We start from the raw sequence: 20,542 nt of genomic DNA, 5'->3' as shown, positions 1-20,542 counted from the left end.
TGTCTTTCAAGGACTTTGTCCATTTCATTGAAGTTGTCAAATTTATTGGCATAAAGTTGTTCATAATCTTTCCTTATTATCCATCATTTTGGATAAGAACTGTCTTCTAGTTTCTTTTTATCTCCCCTTTCCCTTTATTCTGCTCTACTGGATGGTTTCAAGGGGAGACAGCTGTGGAGGAGACAGCTGACTAAACTCAACATTGCAGAGATAAAAATCTGTCCATAGATCAGAAGAGGCCATGGTCACTTCTATCTAGGTGGTCAGGAAAGACTTTCTGGAGGAGGTGATGCTGGCATCTATTCCTGAACAATAAGCAGATATGGGTATTGGGTGAAGGAAGGGCATTCTAGGCAGAGGGGTGAAATGACCTGACTTGCTTGGAGGAATAGCCTGGGAAGGAATTGAGTATGATGTGAGCCTAGGGTATGGAAGGGACTGGGGAAAGAAGAAACTGTCCAGACTGACAGATCCTGCAGCACTTTGAATGCCAGGCTAAATAAGTTTGGACCTTCTGTGGAGGGAAGAAGGGAGCCATTGAAGGATTTTCAGCAGGGGCCGGACATGGTCAGATTTGGGCATTAGCAGCATCAGCCTGGTTTGGAGGGAAGTAAAAGTGAATGGCGCAGTGGCAACGAGGAGGCTTGGGGCAGGAACAGGAGGGTGATGATTGGTGGTCTGCACTAAGTGGCCATGGTAAGAGGAGAGCTCGAAGGTTGTGGCCTTCTTGTTTAGTTTTTCCCTGCTTTTTTTTAGTGGAAGTCTCTTTTGAGCAGCTTTCCTAGTCCTGCAGGCTTGTGGAAGGAGGCATTTCCACCCAGGACAATAAAAGAGGTAGGAGTATGAGACTATGGCCCCTAGCTGCCCTCCAGGTGTGGACTTGAACTCACTCCTGTGGCTTCCAGCCAAATAATAGACAGGCGAATGGGCTGAACATTTATATCTGATAGTTACACTTCTTAGAGAGATCAATCATGGGAGAACAGAAGGGCAGTGTATGCACAGGGAGACAGCTCAGGATAGGGGCAGAAGTACATGGGAGGGAAGGACACAGGGAAGAGGTGGCTATGGGGAGGAAGTGGGAAGAGAGTTGTTACATCGTGGGAAATTGTAGTCAATGTCATGAGACAGAATATGTGTGAACTGTGGTATGGCAAATGAATTTGCTCTATAAACTTTCACCCAAGTCACAATAAAAAATTTAAAAGTATTTTTATTAAAAAAAAAAAAAAAAGAGGTATGAGTGGGAAACTTGGCACAAGGATTTCTGAATTTCAGGGGAGATTTGAGAAGCTGGAGGATGGGGCTGGACAGGGAGCTGGGATGTTGGATGGCTGGTCCTTGAGACTTTGGGGAGTTTGTGGAAAAGGTCAGCGCCTGGCAGCTGCCCCAACCTGGAGCCAGGGCTCCCTGCAGTCTCTCTGGGCCTGGGGTCCACCCTCCTGGGACTGAATCACTGGCCACATTGTTTAGAACATTCCCTCCCCCATCCCACTTCTCAGGCCACCTCTCAGGAGCCGTGGAAGGGTGGCTTGTCCTTTGGATGTAAACATGGCAGAGCAGCTGGGCATATTTCCCAGGACCTGGGGCACAGTGGGTACAGAGTCCCTCAAGAATGTCCTGAAGAACAAGTGTCACCAACAAAGTCTGGGTGCCAGCCAGAGCCCTATGTCTCTGGCCTAAGTCAAAGATACAGCTGGGCCTCAGCAAATCCAGCCTGCCTCCTGGAGCTTTCTTCTGTTAGGTCAGGAGTTTGCACAGATGCTCTGAGCCTGTTCCCAGCCATAGGGATGTGTCTGTGACCAGAGTCTGGGCCCAAGCTGGCAGCCAGGAAGCCTCTGTCTGCTGTCTGCTGCTTAGAGAGGCCCATTGTGTAGGCAGACCTGGAGCCAGGGCCAGCCTGGGCCCTTGGAGACTAGGCCTGGGGGAGGACAGGGACAGCCGTGAAAAAAATAACTTCCCCAGCCTCCATCTCTAGTGTTGCTGGCAAGCCTGTGACAACAGCATGCCTGTGACACATTAAAAAATAATACTAAGGGACAGTGGAAATTAATAAAGTCAATTGCTGTGCCTTGTACAAAGAGGAGAAGGTACATACAACATAAAGAGCAAGCTTTCAAACACCTAGAATAGAGTACCATGTACATAAATATGCCCAATGAAAGGCAGCATAGAGTACCAGGAATTGCTATAAACCCCATTTTACAGACAAGGAAACTAAGGCTTGTTGAGAATAAGTAATTTCCTTCAAGCCTTAACTGGAAAAAAAAAAAAAAAACTCACTGCCATTGAGTTGATTCTGACTCATAGTGACCCCCTTTGGGTTTCCGAGGTGGTAAATCTTTACAGAAGTAGATTACTCAGTCTTCTTTCTGCAGAGTGGCTGGTGAATTTGAACCGCCAACCTTCTAGTTAGTAGTCAAATGCCTTAGGCACTACTTCACCAGATTTCTTTCCTTTAAGCCATACAACTAATGAAGTAGCAGAGTCAGAATTCAAACCAAGGTCTATGTCTGGTTGTAGAGGCCACTATGACCTCAGCCTTGGATAAAACCTACTTCTCATGGTTTTGCAAGATAAAAGAATAATATATGTAAAGGGCCAAGACCAGTGTCCATAGAAGGTAGTTGATAAATGGCAGCTGTTACTTATTTATCCTCTTGATAAGGATGAGACAATGCATGTGCATAACCTAGTATCTTCAACATGGTGAGCCCTCAATAAATGTCAACTTTATAGTCGTCATCATCATCATCACCTTTTTCTCCAGTCAACTGGAAGTGCTTTGAAGGTAGGAACCACATATAGTTTGTCTTTGAGTCCCCAGGGCTGTCACTGAGCCCAGGACATATTAGATTTTGGTGAGTGTCTGTGGAATGATGACTAGGGTATGCCTCAGCCCCTTTCTACTTTATCTTTAGCCTCATCAATTGCAGTTGAGTTTCCTGAGTGTTTAGATGGGTTCCACGGCTCAAGCCGGGCTTGACAGACTCCTGAGATTATGACTCAGAACTCTGAGGCCCAGACCCGGTCCTCTTGCTGGCTCCTCTCCTCAGAGATGGATGCTGCCAGGTGTCCCACCTGCAGTTTGGCTTGATGCATCACCACTGTCAAAAGTAGGCTTTCATTAGTGGATGCACCCAATTTGAAGCCACCCTTTTCAGCGTAGCCAAATAAAACCATGCCCCAGAGGAGCCCTCATGACTCCCATCCTAGGAACAGAGACGGGAATGTAGCCCCCATGTTGGTCTTCCCATGGCTGCAAAGACCTATTGTTTGAACCATTGTTCTCAAGGAAGCATTTATTTGGCTGTACTTATTGGGCTCTGGATCATGTGACTCCCCACAGACAAAACATGGCTTAGTCTTGCCTGGCCTGTTCCCTGGACCTTGATTAAAATGCCAGTGGGGCTCTGGAGTCAGGCCTTGGCCTTGATTAGCCATGTGATTCTGGCTGCTGCTGGTACTTCCAGAAATACTAATGATACTGATAATAATAGTAAGGGAGCGGTCTGCTGTTTTTGTGCTCCTACAATGTGCCAGGCGCTGTGCTAAATGCCTTCCATATGTTCTTAGTGAATCCTCAAAAGCACCTTATGAATTAGGTACATTATTCATTCCATTGTACAGATGAGAAAACTACAATTCAGAGAGGTGAAATCACTTGCCCAAGGTCTCACAAGATGGAATTTGAGCTCAGATCTGTCAGATGCCAAAGCTCATAACCTTATATATTTATATTGTGCTGCTAAGTCATATCACCCCTCTGAGACTCAGTTTACTTAACTGTAAATAGATATATCGATGCATCTCAACAGACTAGTGAGGGAGTGTTTGTGAGAGTTGAACTTGATGCTTGATATATTGCAGGCATTCAATACATGTTTCTTCCACTGCTAAGATCCTACAATTCTGGGTCTAGGCTTTCTGAGTTGATGGAGGCCTTATCTTTGAATCCTGGCTTGGATAGTTTGGAAAGTGGTGGTATATTTTTGATAAATGAATTGGACTTTTTTTTTTTTTTTTTTAATTTAAAAGCTAATATATACTCATTGGAAAAAACCTCTAGAGTGTAGAGCAATTATTTTCTCATAGAGATGGCCACTGTTGATGCGTTCTCATATTTTTCTTCCAGAAAATGTCCGTATTTGCTTTTATCACTTAATAAAGTTGAGGACATTTTTCCAACTTAGTGTGCATAGCTCTACTCCATTTTTGTATGTGTGTGTGTGTGCGCGTGTGCATGCATGCCAGGGCTGACATTTTAATATGAATAAAAGTAAGTTATCCTCTCAGGAGTGTGAAAGAGGGGGGCAAGGAAGAGTTTTTGCTTAAGGGGCACTGAATTTCTGTTAAAAGCCAGTTGCCCTCAAGATCCCATTAACATTCTTTGAAGATATGGAAAAACCAATCATTAATTTTATGAAGAAAGGAAAGAGACCTCGGATATGCAAAGCACTATTGAAGAAGAAGAACAAAGTAGGAGGTCTCACACTCCTGGGTCTCAAAACCTACTATACAGCCACAGTGGTCAAAACAGCCTGCTATTGGTACAACAACAGACACATAGACCAGTGGAATAGAATTGAGAACCCAGAAATAGATCCCTCAACCTATGGTCAGCTGATCTTTGACAAAGGGCTGAAATCCATTAAATGGGGAAGAGATTGTCTGTTTAACAAATGGTGCTGGCAAAAATGGATATCCATTTGCATAAAAATGAAACAAGATCTGTACCTCAAACCATACACAAAAACTAACTCCAGATGGATCAAAGACTTTAATGTGAAACGGGCAACTATAAAACCATAAAGTTCCTGAAGGAAAAGATTGGGGCAAATTTAGGGCCCCTAATATATGGCATAAGGAGACTATCAAGCATAACCCAAAATCTACAAACAGAAGAAGATATAACTAGATGAATGGGACCTTCTAAAAATTAAATTGTTATGTGCTTCTAAAGAATTCTCCAAAAAAGTAAAAAGAGAACCTATAGATTGGAAAAAATATTTGGCAATGATATATCTGACAAGGGACTTATCTCTGAAATTTACAGAAAACTCCAACAGCTCAACAACAAAAAGACAAATAATCCAATTAAAAAATGGGCAGAAGACATGAATAGACACTTCACCAAAGAGGATATTCAGGCAGCCAATAAACACATGAAAAAAATATTCGTGATTATTAGCCATTAGAGAGATCCAAATCAAAACAATAATGAGATACCATCTTACTCTAGCACTAATGGCAAAGTTCAACAAGACAGAAAATAACAAATGCTGGCGAGATTGGGACTTTCATACACTGCTAGTAGGACTGTAAAATGATAAAACCAGTGTGGAAAGCAGTATGGTGATTCCTTAAAAAGTTGGAATTAGAGCTACCATTTGACCCAGCAATTCCATCACTTGGTATATATCCTAAAGAAGTGAGAGCCAGGATAAGAACAGATATATGCACGCCTATGTTCACTGCAGCACTATTTACAATAGCAAAAAGATGGAAACAACCCTAGGTGCCCATCAACAGAAGAATGGCTAACCAAACTATGGCATATACACACAGTAGAATAGTATGCAACCCTAAAGAATAATGTAGAATCTGCAAACACCACATAGCATGGATGAACTTTTAGGACATTATACTGAGTGAAATAAGTCAATCACAGAAGGACAAATGTTTTATCAGTTCATTATTGTAAAAAGTCAGGGAGGGGTTTATATATGGAACAAAACTTTCTTTGTTGGTTACCAGGAGTGAGAGGGGTGGAAGGGAACACTGCTAGATAGGTAGAGATAAGTATTGATTTGGGTGAAGGGAAGGGCAATGCACCAAGTGTGCGTGATCAGCGTGGTGGCATTGAGAAGAAGACAGAGAGAGGAACATGGGAGGTACAGAGAGAGGTACATGGGAGGTACAGACAACAAAGATGAACTTTTTTTTTTTTTAGTTGTGATTTGGGCGAAGGTTTACAGAGCAAATTCACTTTCCATACAGCGGTTCACATATACTTTGTCTTATGACATTGACCACAGTTTCCCATAATGCAACAGCTCCCCTCCCACTTCCTGCCCATAGTTACCTCTTCCCTGTGTCCATCCCTCTCCCATGCACTCCTGCCCCCTGAGCTGTCTCCCTGTGCATAAGCAGCCCTTCTTTCTCCCATGATTGTTCTCTCCAAGGAGTGTATCTGCCTCAGGTAAATGTTCAGCTCATATGCCTGTCTTTTGTTTGGCTGGAAACCACAGGTGTGGGAACAAAGATGAACTTTTGCACATACAGTACTGCATTATCAATGATGGCAAACATTGATCTATGGGTGGATAGATAGGGGGACAGGCTAAACGATTATGTATATCTATGCAGGGGGTAGTGTGCTCATGACCATGTGTAGGGTTAGCAGATGGTGTTTCTGCAAGTGTATTTGTATGTTCTTTAAGAATGTCCATGTATGTAGTAGGGCTGACAAGGGACAAGGTTGTAGTGACTTCTTGACTATAGCCAGCTACCCGGAGGGAGCAGGAAGTTGGACCTATGGGCTCAGGACGGTGGTCCCAGGGGTAATCAAGCTCAATGGTCGTAACATACTACACAAAAACTTTGTGAGTAGTGACTGGGATCTTAAAAACTTGCAGGCAGCGTCTGGATGCAATGATGGGTCTCTCCTCGTCCAGAGCAAAGAAGAATGAAGAAAATCAAACACACATGGAAACAATTAGTCCAAGGGACTGATAGACCATGTGATCTTCAGCCTATATGACTGTGAGACCAAAAGAACTAGATGGTGCCCAGCTACCATTTTCAGCTACTTGGGGGATGGGATCTTTGTAGGAGATCCTAGATAGAGTGGGAGAACAATGTAGAACAAAACTCAAAATCATAAAAAAAAAAAAAGGGAACAGGTTTGCTGGTCTGGTAGAACCTGGGGGGACCCCTGAGACTGTGGCCCCTAGCTGCCCTTCAGGTCTGGAATTGAACCCACTCCTGTGGCTTCCAGCAAAATAAAAGACAGTCCTATGAGCTGAACATTTACATTAGGTAGATACACTCCTTGGAGAAATCAATCGTGGTAGAATAGAAGAGTTGTGTATGCACAGGGAGATAGCTTGGGGGCGAGAGAGTACATGGGAGAAAAGGATGCAGGGAAGAGGTAGCTATGGAGGGGAAGTGGGAAGAGAGCTGTTACATTGTGCAAGGTTGCAGTCAATGTCATGAGACAAAGTTTGAAGTGCTTGTATGGAAAGTGAATTTGCTCTGTAAGCTTTCACCCACATCACAGTAAAAATTAAAAAACAGAAAACCAGTCGCCCTCAACTTGATTCCACTCATGGCAACCCCACGTGTGTCAGGGTAGAATGCTGAGAGAGTAGTTTGGGTGAAAGAGGACTGAACAGATTAGTTTCCTATTAACAATTTATATACATTTTGTTTTGTGGTATCAGTTGCGATGTCCTCATTGTAACATTGCTCTTTCCCCTTCCTCCTTGGGTTCCTTGTCTTTCTTTCTTGCCCCTTCCTGCCTTCTGAGCTTTGTTTTTCTTAGGCAAATACTGCCCTTTTGGTCTCATATGGTTGATTGTTCTGAGAAGCTTGTGAGAAATGGGTGCTACTGTTCATTTTCTAAGCCTGTCTGTTGTTTGGCTGAAAGTTGATTCCCGGTGGAGGGGTTCAGTTCCAAGTTTGAAAAATGTCTAAGGACCATGATCTGGGGAATTCTAGCACTCTGTCTCAGACCAGTCAGTCTGGTCTTTTTTATGATTTTCCATCGTGTTCTACATCCCCGTCCCATCCAGGGCCTTCTGTTTTTTTGTTTTTTTTTTAGGATTTGGGTAAAGATTTACAGAGTAAATTCACTTTTCATACAGCAGTTCACATATACTTTGTCTCATGTCATTGACCAAAATTTACAATGCAGCAGCTCCCCTCCCACTTCCTCCCCATAGTTACCTCCTCCCAGTGTCCATCCCTTCATACTCTTCTGCACCCTGAGCTGTGTCCCTGTGCATAAGCAGCCCTTCCTTCTCCCATGATTGTTCTCTCCAGGTCCAGGCCCTTCTATTGTACACTCCATTCTTTTTAGCAGTTTAATAATAATTAATTATTGGAATTCATGCATTTATTTAACAAGTATGTATTCAGCATATACTCTGTGCCAGGAATCGATCTAGGCTCTTAAGAATATAGGCATGAACAAGACTGAGTGGTCTCTGCCAGTCAGGGAGCTGGCATCTTAAGTTTATCAGCTCCTATTCAATGATGAGAAACACTGGCAGTGCTGTGCTTAAGCACTTGGCTTCTAATTGAAAGGTTGGCAGCTCGAACCCACTAGCTGCCCCACAGAAGAAAGATGTGGCAGTCTGCTTCTATAAAGAGTACAGCCTTGGAAACCCTACAGGGAAGCTCTGCTCTGTCCTGTAGAGTCTCTGTGAGTCAGAATTGACTCCACAACAACAGGTTACTCAAAGACAGTGAGGCATTGGTGGTTGAGTGGTGGAATTCTCCCCTTCTGTGTGGGAGACCCAGGTTTCATTCCTGGCCAGTGCACTTCATGTTCAGCCACCACCTGCCTGTCAGTGAAGGCTTAGTGTTGCTCTGATGCTGAACAGGTTTCAGTGGAACGTCCAGATTAAGACAAAGGAGAAAGGCCTGGTGTTCTCCTTCCAGAAATCAGCCAGAAAGAACCCTATGGATCATAATGGTTTGATCTACAATTGATCAAGGGTGTAGCACAGGATGGGGCAATGCTTCATTCCATTCTGTGTGAGGTCACCATGAGTTGGGGCCCAACTTGATTGCAACTAACAACAACTTAAGGACATTTAAGTTATTTGCATCCCTAGACATTTGTGCTGTGACCCCTCTGCACATGTGTACGCATATCTGAAGCATGGACGAGATATTGTTGGGTCGAAGAATTCACGTGCCTTTACGATCTTCATATGTAGTGCCCCTGTTAGGGTTTTGTCCCTGAAGTTTGGCAATCCAGGCTTTGCTGGCCAGCCCTGTTGCAGGGCCTGCCAGGGGCTGGGAACTATTTATAGACCAGCTTTGTTGGACCAACAGTACCTTAAAGGTCATCCCTTCCAGAACTTGTTGGAATCCTGAGTCCTCTCCTCATCATCCTGGGTGGGCGGACAGGCAGCCAGGGATGGAATCCTCACAGTGCTTTGCTAGGACGTGGCAAATCAGTGTCTATTACGCAGGTGAGGAAACTGAGGCTCAGTGAGACCTTGGGATTTGCCTAGGCCAGATAACACCACAGCCTGGACTCAAATCCTTGTCTGTCTGCCACCACATGCCGTGCACATCCCCTCATGCTATAGGAGAGGAATAATAATTGACTCATATTTTTGAATATTACTGTAGGGATTGGAGGGAGACTCATTAACAACCTGCAATATGCAGATGACACAATCTTTCTTGCTGAAAGTGAGGGTGAAGCCCTTACTGATGAAGATCAAAGACTACAGTCATCAGTATGGATTACACCTCAACATAAAGAAAATGATCATCCTTGCAGCTGAACCAATAAGCAACATCATGATAAATGGAGAAAAACTTAGAGTTGTCAGGGACGCCATTTTACTTGGATCCACAATCAACACCCATGGAAGCAGCAGTTAAGAAATCAGGCAATGTATTGCATTGGGCAAACCTGCTGCAGAAGACCTCTTTAAAGTGTTAAAGAGCAAAGATGTCATTTTGAAGACCTGTTGTTGTTGTTGCTGTTGTTATTCCTCATGTGTATGTGAAAGCTGGGCAATGAATAAGGAGGATCGAAGAAGAAGTAGTGATGCATTTGAATTGTGGTGTTGGTGGAGAATACTGAAATACCATGGACTGCCAGAAGAAGGAACAAATGTCTTGGAAGGAATATAGCCAGAATGTTCCTTAGAGATGAGAATGGCCAGAGTTTGTCTCACATACTTTGGTCACGTTGCCCCTGGAGAATGATATCATGCTTGGTAAGCTAGAGCATCAGCACAAAAGGGGAAGGCCCTCAACTGGATGGATTGCCATGGTGGCTGTGACTACGGGCTCAAGCTTAGCAAATATTGTGAGGATGGTACAGGACCAAGCAGTGTTTCGTTCTTTTGTACATAGGGTCGCTGTGAGTCAGAGCCGACTTGATGGCACCTAACAACTGTGTCAGACACAGCATAGTGCTTTAGATGTGTTGAATCTTTCAAAACTCTGTGAGGTAGGTATGTTTTTATTCTCATTTTAAAGATGAGAAAGATGAGAGGAAATAGAGGCTTACAGAAGTCAAGTCATTTGTGCAACATCACACAGCAAAGCAGTTTAACCCAAGCATGCCTCGCTCCAGAGCCCACATTCAACTTTCTGTCTTCAGGCTGAGAAGTCCCAAATCCTCAGTGTTCTTTTATTTAAAAAATTTTAATTTGCTGATCCCTGGTATATGCCATGTATTACTCTAGATGGTAGGGGTGTCATAGTGAACAATAGGTCCCTGCCTGAGGCCATTAACTAGTAAACAGATGGATATGGATCATGTCATTTCAGGCCAAGGTAAGTGACCACCCACTAAACAGACAAGGAACAGCTTGAGCTTAGAGGACAGGCTTCCCTTCAGCCAAGACTCAAAGCCAGGACATTCAGTTACAGACATTTATTGAGCACTGGAATAAGTGCTGCATACTGTGTTGAGCCAAATCAGATGTGTCCCCTTCTCTCTGCCACACATACATGGCCCCCTAATTGCACTGGGCTAGATGAATGTTCCTGCCCTCTCTCTGTTCCTTCTGTTTTTTTGTGGAATCTATTCCTGGCCTCTTGTGGCCAGGTCCAGGTCCTGGCTTCCCTCCTTGGCAGAGAGCTGTTGGTCCCTGGGTGTTGGGGCCCCTGGAAGGGTGGGGTATCCTATCTTTGTGTCTGTGTCAGCTTTCCTAAGGAGGAAGGACCCATGTGTTGCTGCTTTATCAGGCTCTTGGGCCAGGGGCTTGGCAGGGGGAGGGTGTGGACACCAGCTGGGCTTGTCCTTGGAGCCTCAGAAATGTTGGCCACAGGGCCACAGTTGTGTCCTCAGCTCTTAGGCCACAGCCGTTGGGCAGCCCCACCCTGCCTGGTCAGGTGACTCAGGCAGAAATCAGAGCGGGGAGGAAGCTTCAGAGCTGGGCTATTTATGGTCAGACTCTGGGACCCCCAGGACTCCCACCCCCACTCTGGAACAGACTGCTTGGTTTGTGAAATCCAAGCCTTATTTCAGGCACCAGTGGATGTCCTGTCCATTTATAGCATATTCCCGTAGGAGAGAAGGAGGACCCAGCTCTCGGATAGCCTGGGTAGGCAGGGGCCCCAGCAGTTTCTCTGACTTCAGAGTTGACCAGTGTTCATTTGCTGAGCACATATCATAAGAGGTCTCCCTGCGAGATTCTGGGGACACAGAGATGAGTCAGACTAGATCCCTGCTCTCACAGTGCTCCTTGCTCGGTGGAGGACACAGCCCCAGACCCAGACAATCACAGGGGAGTGGGACCAGGATGTGCATTAGGGATGGCTACCCAGAGGGGGTAATGCCTCAGCTGAGCCAGGGCCTCCTAGGCTGAATGAGCCTGTGCTGTCCTGGCATTCGTTTCTCCACTCACTGAACACCAGCTTGGGTTCAAATCAAGTGCAGTTTCTGCTCCCTAGGAGCTCCCAATTTCATGGGGGAGGCAGCTTTGGATGTACACAATCACAGCTGAGTTTTAAGAAGTGTGGGCAAGGGAGAGTGATAGGTGAGAAACTCATATTTCTTGAGTCTCTACTATATACCACATCATTTCATATAATCCTAACGTTTCTCCTAGCTGGGTATTATTATTGTTTTATCAGCTAGCAGACTGAGGCCCAGAAAAGTGAATTACCTTGTTTGTGCTCACATAGCTAGAATGTGTTAGAGCTGGAACTCAAATTCAAGAATGTCTGACTCCAAACTGTATAGTAAGGACATTCCATGCAGAAGGAATAGAATTTTCAGAGATGTGAAGAATTGGAAGCTCACACAGCTGCTGAGAGCTCTGAGTGGGTGGGACTAGAGTGTGGTGGGAATTGAGCCAAAGAGGTGGGTAGGGTCTAAGCCCCGGAGGGCCTTAAGGTCAGGTGAAAGGTGCTGGGGAACGAGAGCAGGTATTGGAGCAGGGGCATGGTATGGCCAGCTTTAGCAGGAAGATGTATCATGTGCATCGCTTGGAAGCTGTCTACATTTATCTGAAGCATGGGTCCTGGAAGGGACGTTGTTGGGTCTAAGGGTGCATGTGCCTTTAGGATCTTAATAGGTGGTGCCCCTTGTACTGTACAAGAATGTGGTATTGGGAAGAAAATGTTATTTTTCAGAACAAGAAGTCTTGAGGCAGGGTGGCTTGGGGGTAGGCTAATTTAGAAACTTAAGGTATCATCAAAGACCTGTGTCTATCTATCTTTCTGCTTTCCCATCAACAACGTGTGGATCCAGCCCTTGTGGTCAAAAGATGGCTATTGCTTTAGGACCAAGTCCTCTCCCTGAAACTTTTAGAGGCTGGAGGAGATAAAAAGATTAAGAAGGCCCAAACAACACTTGCACTTGCTTGATTAGAACTTAGTCACGTGGCCACACCTAGTTGCAAAGGAGGCTGGGAAATGCAGTCTTTCTTCTTGGTGACCATATATCTATAAATCAGGAGACAGGTGAGAGCATGTATGTTGGCAGGCATCTAGTATTTTCTACCATGTTGTCCTGTCAGATTTTAGCCTCAAGGAAGACAGTGACATTAGACATAAATACTTCCTGAGTCAGTGACAATTGTGATGCATAGGAGCCAATGTCACAGTGGTAACTGCTGACTTTTCCCCTGAGCAGTCAAGTATATGAAGGAGGTCTCACCGTATTTCAAGAACTCTACCAGTGGAACCTCAGTCGGCTGGGACTCACCTCCTGCCTCACCCCTTCAGCGGCAGCCTCCCTCCCCTGGCCCCCCACGCCGGGACCTCAGTGATGCCAAACACGTGTCCTTGAAAATGGCATATGTCTCGAGGAGGTGCACCCCTGCTGACCCAGAGCCCAGGTAAGGCTGAGGTGGGGTTAGGGGTGGGGAGCAACTAAGACGAACAGGTGCCCTGGAATTAGGCAGTGAAGCCCAATGGATTGCAAATGACCAGCACAATGCCAGAACATAGTAGGAGCATAAGAAATTCTTGTTGCACGATTACAGTTGGGGACTGGTGGTCTGGTCTGCTTATCTCTTCTTCTACTGGGAAGTTCACATTTGAGGGAGACTTTAGTCTGGTGAGGTACCCTGGGTTCCAGTCCTGATTCTCCTTGGGTTAGTCTGTTTTCCTCATTACATTTAGATTCTGTATTGTGAAATAAGGTTGTTGGATTCAATGGCCCATGAAAGTCTTTTCCAGCTCTGAGTGAGGTTCTGAGATGTCTGATAACATATGTATCAGGACCATGGTAAATTATCATTCCTCACATCTGAGCAGCCCTTAACAGTTCATTTATAATGTGGATACCAAAAAACCTCACCAAACTCAGTGCTGTCAAGTTGGATCCAACTCTTAGCGACCCCTCCTTGGGTTTCCAAGGCAGTATCACTATGGAAGTAGACTGCTCAGTCTTGAGAAGTCCCTGAGTGGCATAGATGGTCAAGTGTTCGACTACTAACTGGTGCTTCAAATCCACCCAGAGGCATGTTGGGAGATAGACCTGGCAATACGCTTCCAAAAGGTCATAGACTTGAAAACCCAATGGAGCAGTTCTACTCTGTGCATATGGTGTGGGTATGAGTCACAGTCGACTCAGTGGCAACTGACAGTAGTAACTGGGTGTCAAGTGCTTTCCATGCACAAGTTCATTTAACCTTTAAGCAACCCTGTGAGAACATTCCATTATTTCACCCCAAGGTTATATAGATAAGGACATGAGCTCAGAGAGAAGAAATAACCTACCCCAGGTTGTATAACCAGGAAGGGGTGAAACTTGTCCCATTCCATGTGGCCCTCTCTGCCTTAGAAGCTGCAGGGTACATAAGATGATGGTGGTTGAATGGAATATAAATGTTGGTTAAGTGAGCTAGGGAGCTCTGGTGGCGTAGTGCCTAAGGTGTTTGACTGCTAACCAGAAGGCTGGCAGTTCAAACCCACCAGCCGCTCCTCGGAAGGAAGGTTGGACAATCTACTTCCGTAGTGATACTGCCTTGGAAACCCAAGGAGGGGTCGCTGTGAGTCAGATCTGACTCTACGGCAGTGAGTAAATGGGTTAAACTGTGTTGGGGGTGGTATTTATATGGTATATACACAAAAGACTTGTCTACTGGGTCCCCTTTCCAGCCTAGGTTCAGTGCCTGGCAAATGTTCAACATTGGCTGGGAAAGTTGATTAAAAGCCAGCATTCAACCTCCTGGCCCTACTCAATGCCCCACCCAAGTCTGCCCCGTGAGGCATGAACTAATAGTTCACAGGTTACTTACAGATGCTCTACTGAAGGTGCCATTTGGTTGGGAGAAGGTGAAATAAGTATCAGCCCTTCCTGAGACTCAGAACCTTAGGTTAATCATGGTTCCTAGCTTGCTTCCAGACATGAGTTGAAACATATGTATACATGTATTTCTATGTATGTACACATGTAGATGGCATATAATTGCAGTGTTTGTGTGTGTGAGCATTTGTGTATGGGTACAGGTTTTGTGTATGTTGATACTTGAATGTATATGTACCCGTGCATACACATATGTGCATGTGTGCTTGAACATGTGCACACCATGTGTAACTACATGTGTAACAGGAATATAATAGGTTTTGTGTGGCCTGTACAATATCCCACTTAAAGGAACACAGTCTCGCAGCCAAAGTATAATGGAAAAATATTCAAACTTTTACTCAGTGTTAGGATTGCTTTGGGCTGCAAGTGTTAGAAACCCCAACAAGCAATGACTTATATAAATGAGGGGTTTATTTTTCCACATGTTTAAAAACAATTCCCGGGATCATTTATGCAGGCTGTTATAGGTACACAAGGATGCTGGCAAGGAGCAAGGCTTCCATCCTCCTCCTCTGCTATCTCTGTGTAGATTTTCTTCTTCAGGATGGTCAACATGGCAGCCGTACCTCCAAGCATTATATCCATATTGCAGATAGTAGACACCAAATGCAAATGGGTATTTTGATTATGTATTCCTACATCATGAATAGGGGAGCTCTGGTAGCATAGTGCCTAAGGCACTTGATTGCTAACCAGAAGGCTGGCGGTTCAAACTCACAAGCCACTCCTCGGAAGGAAGATGGGGCAATCTACTTCCATAGCGATACTGCTTTGGAAACCCAAGGAGGGGTCGCTATGAGTTGGATCTGACTTGACGGCACATAACAACAACAACAACATCATGAATCAGCCTAATAAATTAGAAAATAACTTATTTCTAAGTTCTCTATTCTTCCTGGCTCAGCTGGCCACTTCTGCTCTATATGGTGTCTGCAGGGGCTAGAAGTCCAAGAAGACTGCTTCACCCACTTGTTCGGCATCTCAGCTGGAACGGTTGGAACTGACTGGGGACTGGCTGACCATTTCTCTTTCCATGTGGCCTTCTCGCAGGGCTGGCTTGCGCTTCCTCGTAGCATGGTGGTCTCATGGTAGCTAGACTTCTTATATGTTGTTCTTGTTTATTATCATCGAGTTGGCTCCAACACATGGCAACCTTTTGTGTAACTGAATGAAACATTGCCCAGTCCTGGGCCACTTGCATGATTGTCGGTATGTTGGAATCCATTGTTGTGGTTATTTGTGTTAATCCATCTCACTGACAGTTTCCCTTGTTTTCAATAACCTTTTACCAAACATGATGTCCTATTCTAGTGATTGGTCTTTCCGGACTTTTTATATACCAAACCAAACTCACTGCCGTCGAGTTGGTTCCCACTCATAGTGACCCCTCCCTGGGTAGATTGCCCAGTTTTCCTTCCAAGGAGTGGCTGGTGGGTTTGAATCTCCAGCATTCTGGTCAGTAGTCAAATGCCTTAGGAACTACACCACTTGGAAATCTCAGAATGCTACTTCTCCGCATTCTGTTCGTCAAAGTAACTCACAAGTCCAATCCAGATTTAAGGGGAGGAGAAGTAGGTTCCACCTCTCAATGAGAGAAGTGACTCGGCATACAGAGAGGGATGGATTTAATGGAGACCATCTTTGGAGACTACCATACTAGGAAAAATCTACCCTTCATTTGGGAAGAGAACTGTCTCCATAGAGAAGGAACTTCTCTCTCTATCCCATTGGTCAGAACTGGGTCACATGGCCAACTGCAGCTGCAAGGGAGGCTGGGAATTGAAGTAGTTTGCTTTCTGGTTCTGTAGGAGAGTCAGGGAAAAGTGAAGGGGTTGGAACGGATGTTGTATGATCATGCTCTGTCACATTCTATCTCTTACAGAAATACCAAAGGTGAGTGAATCCTTAACACCCAGAAAACATTTTGAAACTCATCTCTCCTTGTACAACACTGCTCCTCTTGGCTTGGTACTTTCCTGAAATTCTTCCACCACGCTTGCCTGCGGTGGCTTTTTTTTTGTCTTTCTCCCTTCTCACTTTATTCCCCAGCTCTTTATTATGTAGATCAGCTTGGCCTCTCAAACTACTTTACTTTTTATTTCTTCCTCCAGTTAGTGCAGTTCTTTGGGTTCTGTGTAGCAAAGGAGAACCTGGGAGCTGGCCCAGCAAGAGACTCTTCCTCCTAAAACCAGGAGAAAAGGATGAGATACTGAATCCTCACATAGGGATAATTTTGGCCCCTTAACACGTGCCGAGCATCTGTGTGTATTTGTGTGTATATGCATGTGTGTCTGTGTGTTATAATCTCTTTTCCCTAGACCTGATGAGGCTCCATCCATTATGGCTGGTATCCCAGTGATGAATATAGCTCCTGATTCTCTCATGGACATCCCCTGTGGTTTCTCCTGGCTTGGGGTAGGGTAGGGTTTCTTGGGCCACATTTTGGGATTGGGCAGCTGTGGCCCAGTGGACAGGCCCTCTCCTTCCTTCCATTTGTACCTGCAGGTACTTGGAGATCTGTTCGGCCAATGGCCAAGACACTCTCTTCTTGAGGGCCAAGGATGAGGCTAGTGCGAAGTCCTGGGCAGCTGCCATCCAGACCCAGATCAGCACCCTGATGCCTTGGGTCAAGGACGAGCTGCAGGCACTGCTGGCAGCCACCAGCACAGCTGGGAGCCAGGACATCAAGCAGATCGGGTGGCTGACTGAGCAGGTACCTGCTGGGTCTGGAGCCTGTCTCTCCCTTTCTCCCCTTTCCTGGCCCTCTGACTTCTCCCCTCCGTATCCCTCCTCACTGCCGCCTTGTCTCCTGCAGCTTCCTGGTGGGAGCACAGCGCCTACCCTGGCCCTGCTGACCGGAAAGGAGCTGCTTCTGTACTCCTCTCTCCCCCAGACCCGTGAGGCCCTGAGCCGGCCGGCCCGTACTGCTCCACTCATCACCACCAGGTATCCACAGGCAGAATTGGGGTTTTACCCAGAACTCAGGGGGTAGAGTTGCTCCAGATGGGCCTCAGAAGCTGGGGACTCCAGCCGTGTTCTGCCCCTGAGTTATGCCTCAGGTGACCTGGGCCAAGACACTGCCCTGTGTGACCTTTGGTTTCCTCATCTGTAAAATGAGAGCTTAGAACAGAAGGATGTGAGGTTCTACTAGTCATTCATTGATTCCTATTCTGTGTTTGGCTTTGTGCTTCATGGTTTGGGAGACTTAGGGCTGACCCCAGCAGTCTCTGCCTTCAGGGAACACCCAGAGTCTGGTGGGGGAGACAGACCAAAAAACAGCCACTATAGTGTAGAATTGTTGGAACCACTTTACTCTGCCTGGCCTGGTTGGGGAAGGCTTCAGGGAAGAGGTGACATTTGGGCTAGACTTTGATGGATGAGTAGAGTTTGCTACTTACGAATGGGTGGAAGAGCATGTTGGGCAAACAGAACAACATGTGTAAAGCACTGGGGTATGAAGGGCTTTAGCGTGTTTATGAAGGTATGGGTATGGTGTAACCAATATGGAGAATCCATGCAGGACGTGGAGAGAAATGAGTCAGGGAGCTGGCAGGGGCCTGATCTTATAGGGCCTTCCTTGATTGCCTGGTTAAGGATGTTAGTTTTGTCTCGTGGTGAAGAATTGAGAAGTTTAAGCAGAGAAGTGAGGTGGCTTCTGTTGTGTTTGAAAAGAATCCCTTTATGGCTACCTGCCACGTGGGAAGTATGCTGGAAAGGGCAGGATGGAAGCTGGGAGGCTGCTGTAGCCCTGCAGGCATTTGGGGGAAGTGGGGGTGGCTGGAGGTAGCAGATGGGGAGGAAAGGCTGCACTTGCTTTGGAAAACACATGGGTGGTAAAATTAACAGGACTGACTGCTTGCTGGGAGCTCTGGTGGTGTAGTGCCTACGGCATTTGACTGCTAATCAGAAGGCTAATGGTTCAAACTCATCAGCCACTCCTAGTAAGGAAGGTTGGGCAATCTACTTCCGTAGTCATATTGCCTTGGAAACCCAAGGAGGGGTTGCTATGAGTCAGATCCGACTCGTCGGCAGTGGGTTACTGCTTGCCAGATGAAGAAGGTGAGGGAGACGTTGGGAAAAAGAGACGAACGGGAGTTTGTGCCCGGGCAGGCAGTGGTACTGTTGAAGGAGGGGGTGCATAGGGAGGAGGCTGGTGCAAGATGCTGAGTTGAGTCCAAAGTATGTGGGGCTTGGATAGGAAACTTGGGGACTCATGGGTCTGCAGCTCAGGGATAGAAGGTGGGAGACGGTATCAGCAGCAGCTCCAAGGGGAACTGAGGCTACAGAAAGGAGAGTGTGTGGAATGAGGAACAAAGAAAGTTAACTAAGGGCCAGAACTCTGAGGCCTGCTGCTTAGAGATGGGCAGTGAGCTGCCCAAGGCCACACAGCACATGGATGTCAAGCTGTAGGGTCAGGGGCCTTTGTCATGCATGTGTTCCCACCCTGGGCTGGGCTTCGGGCCTCAAACACACCAAGCCTGCTGACTACTAAGGAAAAGCAGGTCATGGATCACCTGCTAATCAAGTGACTCATTAATTCAGGCCACAATGTTTATTGAGCACCTACTATGTGCCAAGCATTGTTTTAGTTACTGGGGATGCAGTGGTGAACAAAGCAGACCAAAATGTCTATCTTAGGTGACGTTGTAGTGGAATAGACAGGAAAACCAATGGAAAAAATAAATAAGTACAATTTCTGGGGCCATGATGAAAAATAAGGCTAGTGAGACACAGGGGTGCTATTTTAGAAGAGGCGATCAGGGAAGGCTTCTCAGAAGAGGTAACATTTGAGCAAAGGTCTGAAAGAAGCGAGGGAGTGAGCATGTGCAAAGGTGCTGAAGCAAGGATATGCTTGGTGTGTTCTCGGACTTCAGTGCAGCCCAGCAGAGGGAGTGAGGAGGAGGGTGACAGGAGATGCTGGTGGCGAGGTCTCCTGCAGAGTCAACCAGTGCCTGCCTGGAAGTCTTGTCCCCATTAGGAGGTGAAGTGTCCATGGAACCTTTCCCCAGGTCACCTCCCCTTTGCCCAAAGTTGTCTCCTCCCTTCCCAAGGCCTCACACCTAGCCCTCTGCCCTCCACCCCCAGGCTGGTGCACTCAGGCCCCTCCAAGGGCTCAGTGCCCTACGATGCAGAGCTCTCTTTTGTCCTGCGCACGGGCACACGTCATGGTGTAGACACTCACCTGTTCAGCGTGGAGTCACCACAGGAGCTGGCTGCCTGGACCCGCCAGCTGGTGGATGGCTGTCACCGAGCCGCTGAGGGTGTACAGGAGGTGTCTACAGGTACGCTAGGTAGACCTAGGGGTGCCTCTCCTGTAGTGATGCTTCATCCTCAGAAGCATTCAAGTTTCCTTCTGTACGGTACTTCAGGAGAGGGGAAGAAGATAGGGTCTGGGGTCACTGAAGGTCCTGTATTTTGGTGCCTCTTTCCTTGGGGTTTCTCTAGCCCTGGCTTTGTAATTCTGCCGGTGAGGTGAGGATGTTAGAAATGGCCCTTGGGGTAGGTAGTATTGCCAGATAAAATACAGGATAGCTGGTTAAATTTGATTTCAGATAAATAAAACTTTTTAGTATAAATATTTCTTTAAAAAATTTTTTTTCTTTAAAATTGTGATTTGGGTGAAAGTTTACAGAGCAAATTCACTTTCCATACAGCAGTCCACATTCACTTTGTCTCTGAACACTGACTGCAATTTCCCACAATGCAACAGCTCCCCTCCCACTTCCTCCCCATAGTTACCTCTTCCCTGTGTCCTTCCCTCCATGCACTCCTGCCCCTGAGCTGTCTCCCTGTGCATACACAGCCCTTCTATTCTTCCGTGATTGATCTCTCCAAGGAGTGTATCTACCTAGTGTAAATTTGCACCACATATGTCATCTGTCTTATGTTTGGCTGGAAGCTAGAGGAGTGGGTTCAATTCCAGACCTGAAGGGCAGCTAGGGACGATAATCTCAGTGGTTCTATTAGGCTCTCATCAGACCAGCAAACTTGGTCCCTTTAAAAAAAAATTTTTTTATT

General features: G+C 46.1%; 1 protein-coding gene across 1 annotated transcript in view; it reads left to right on the top strand.

Moving 5' to 3' along the window:
• The window catches only part of SNTA1 (syntrophin alpha 1), a 30,930-nt gene that overhangs the window by 6,856 nt on the left and 3,532 nt on the right, over positions 1-20,542 (top strand). Inside the window, exons 3-6 of the mRNA XM_007934564.2 lie at positions 12,842-13,046; positions 17,030-17,237; positions 17,340-17,470; positions 19,610-19,806. Coding sequence (XP_007932755.1) covers positions 12,842-13,046; positions 17,030-17,237; positions 17,340-17,470; positions 19,610-19,806 — 741 coding nt within the window. The remainder of the gene's footprint in view (positions 1-12,841; positions 13,047-17,029; positions 17,238-17,339; positions 17,471-19,609; positions 19,807-20,542) is intronic.

The sequence above is a fragment of the Orycteropus afer genome, unplaced genomic scaffold (genome assembly GCF_000298275.1).
Source record: "Orycteropus afer afer isolate SDZICR_OR568_19922 unplaced genomic scaffold, OryAfe1.0 scaffold00020, whole genome shotgun sequence".
In the NCBI taxonomy this organism is placed as follows: Eukaryota; Metazoa; Chordata; class Mammalia; order Tubulidentata; family Orycteropodidae; genus Orycteropus; species Orycteropus afer.
This window is presented reverse-complemented; position numbering and strand designations above follow the sequence as displayed.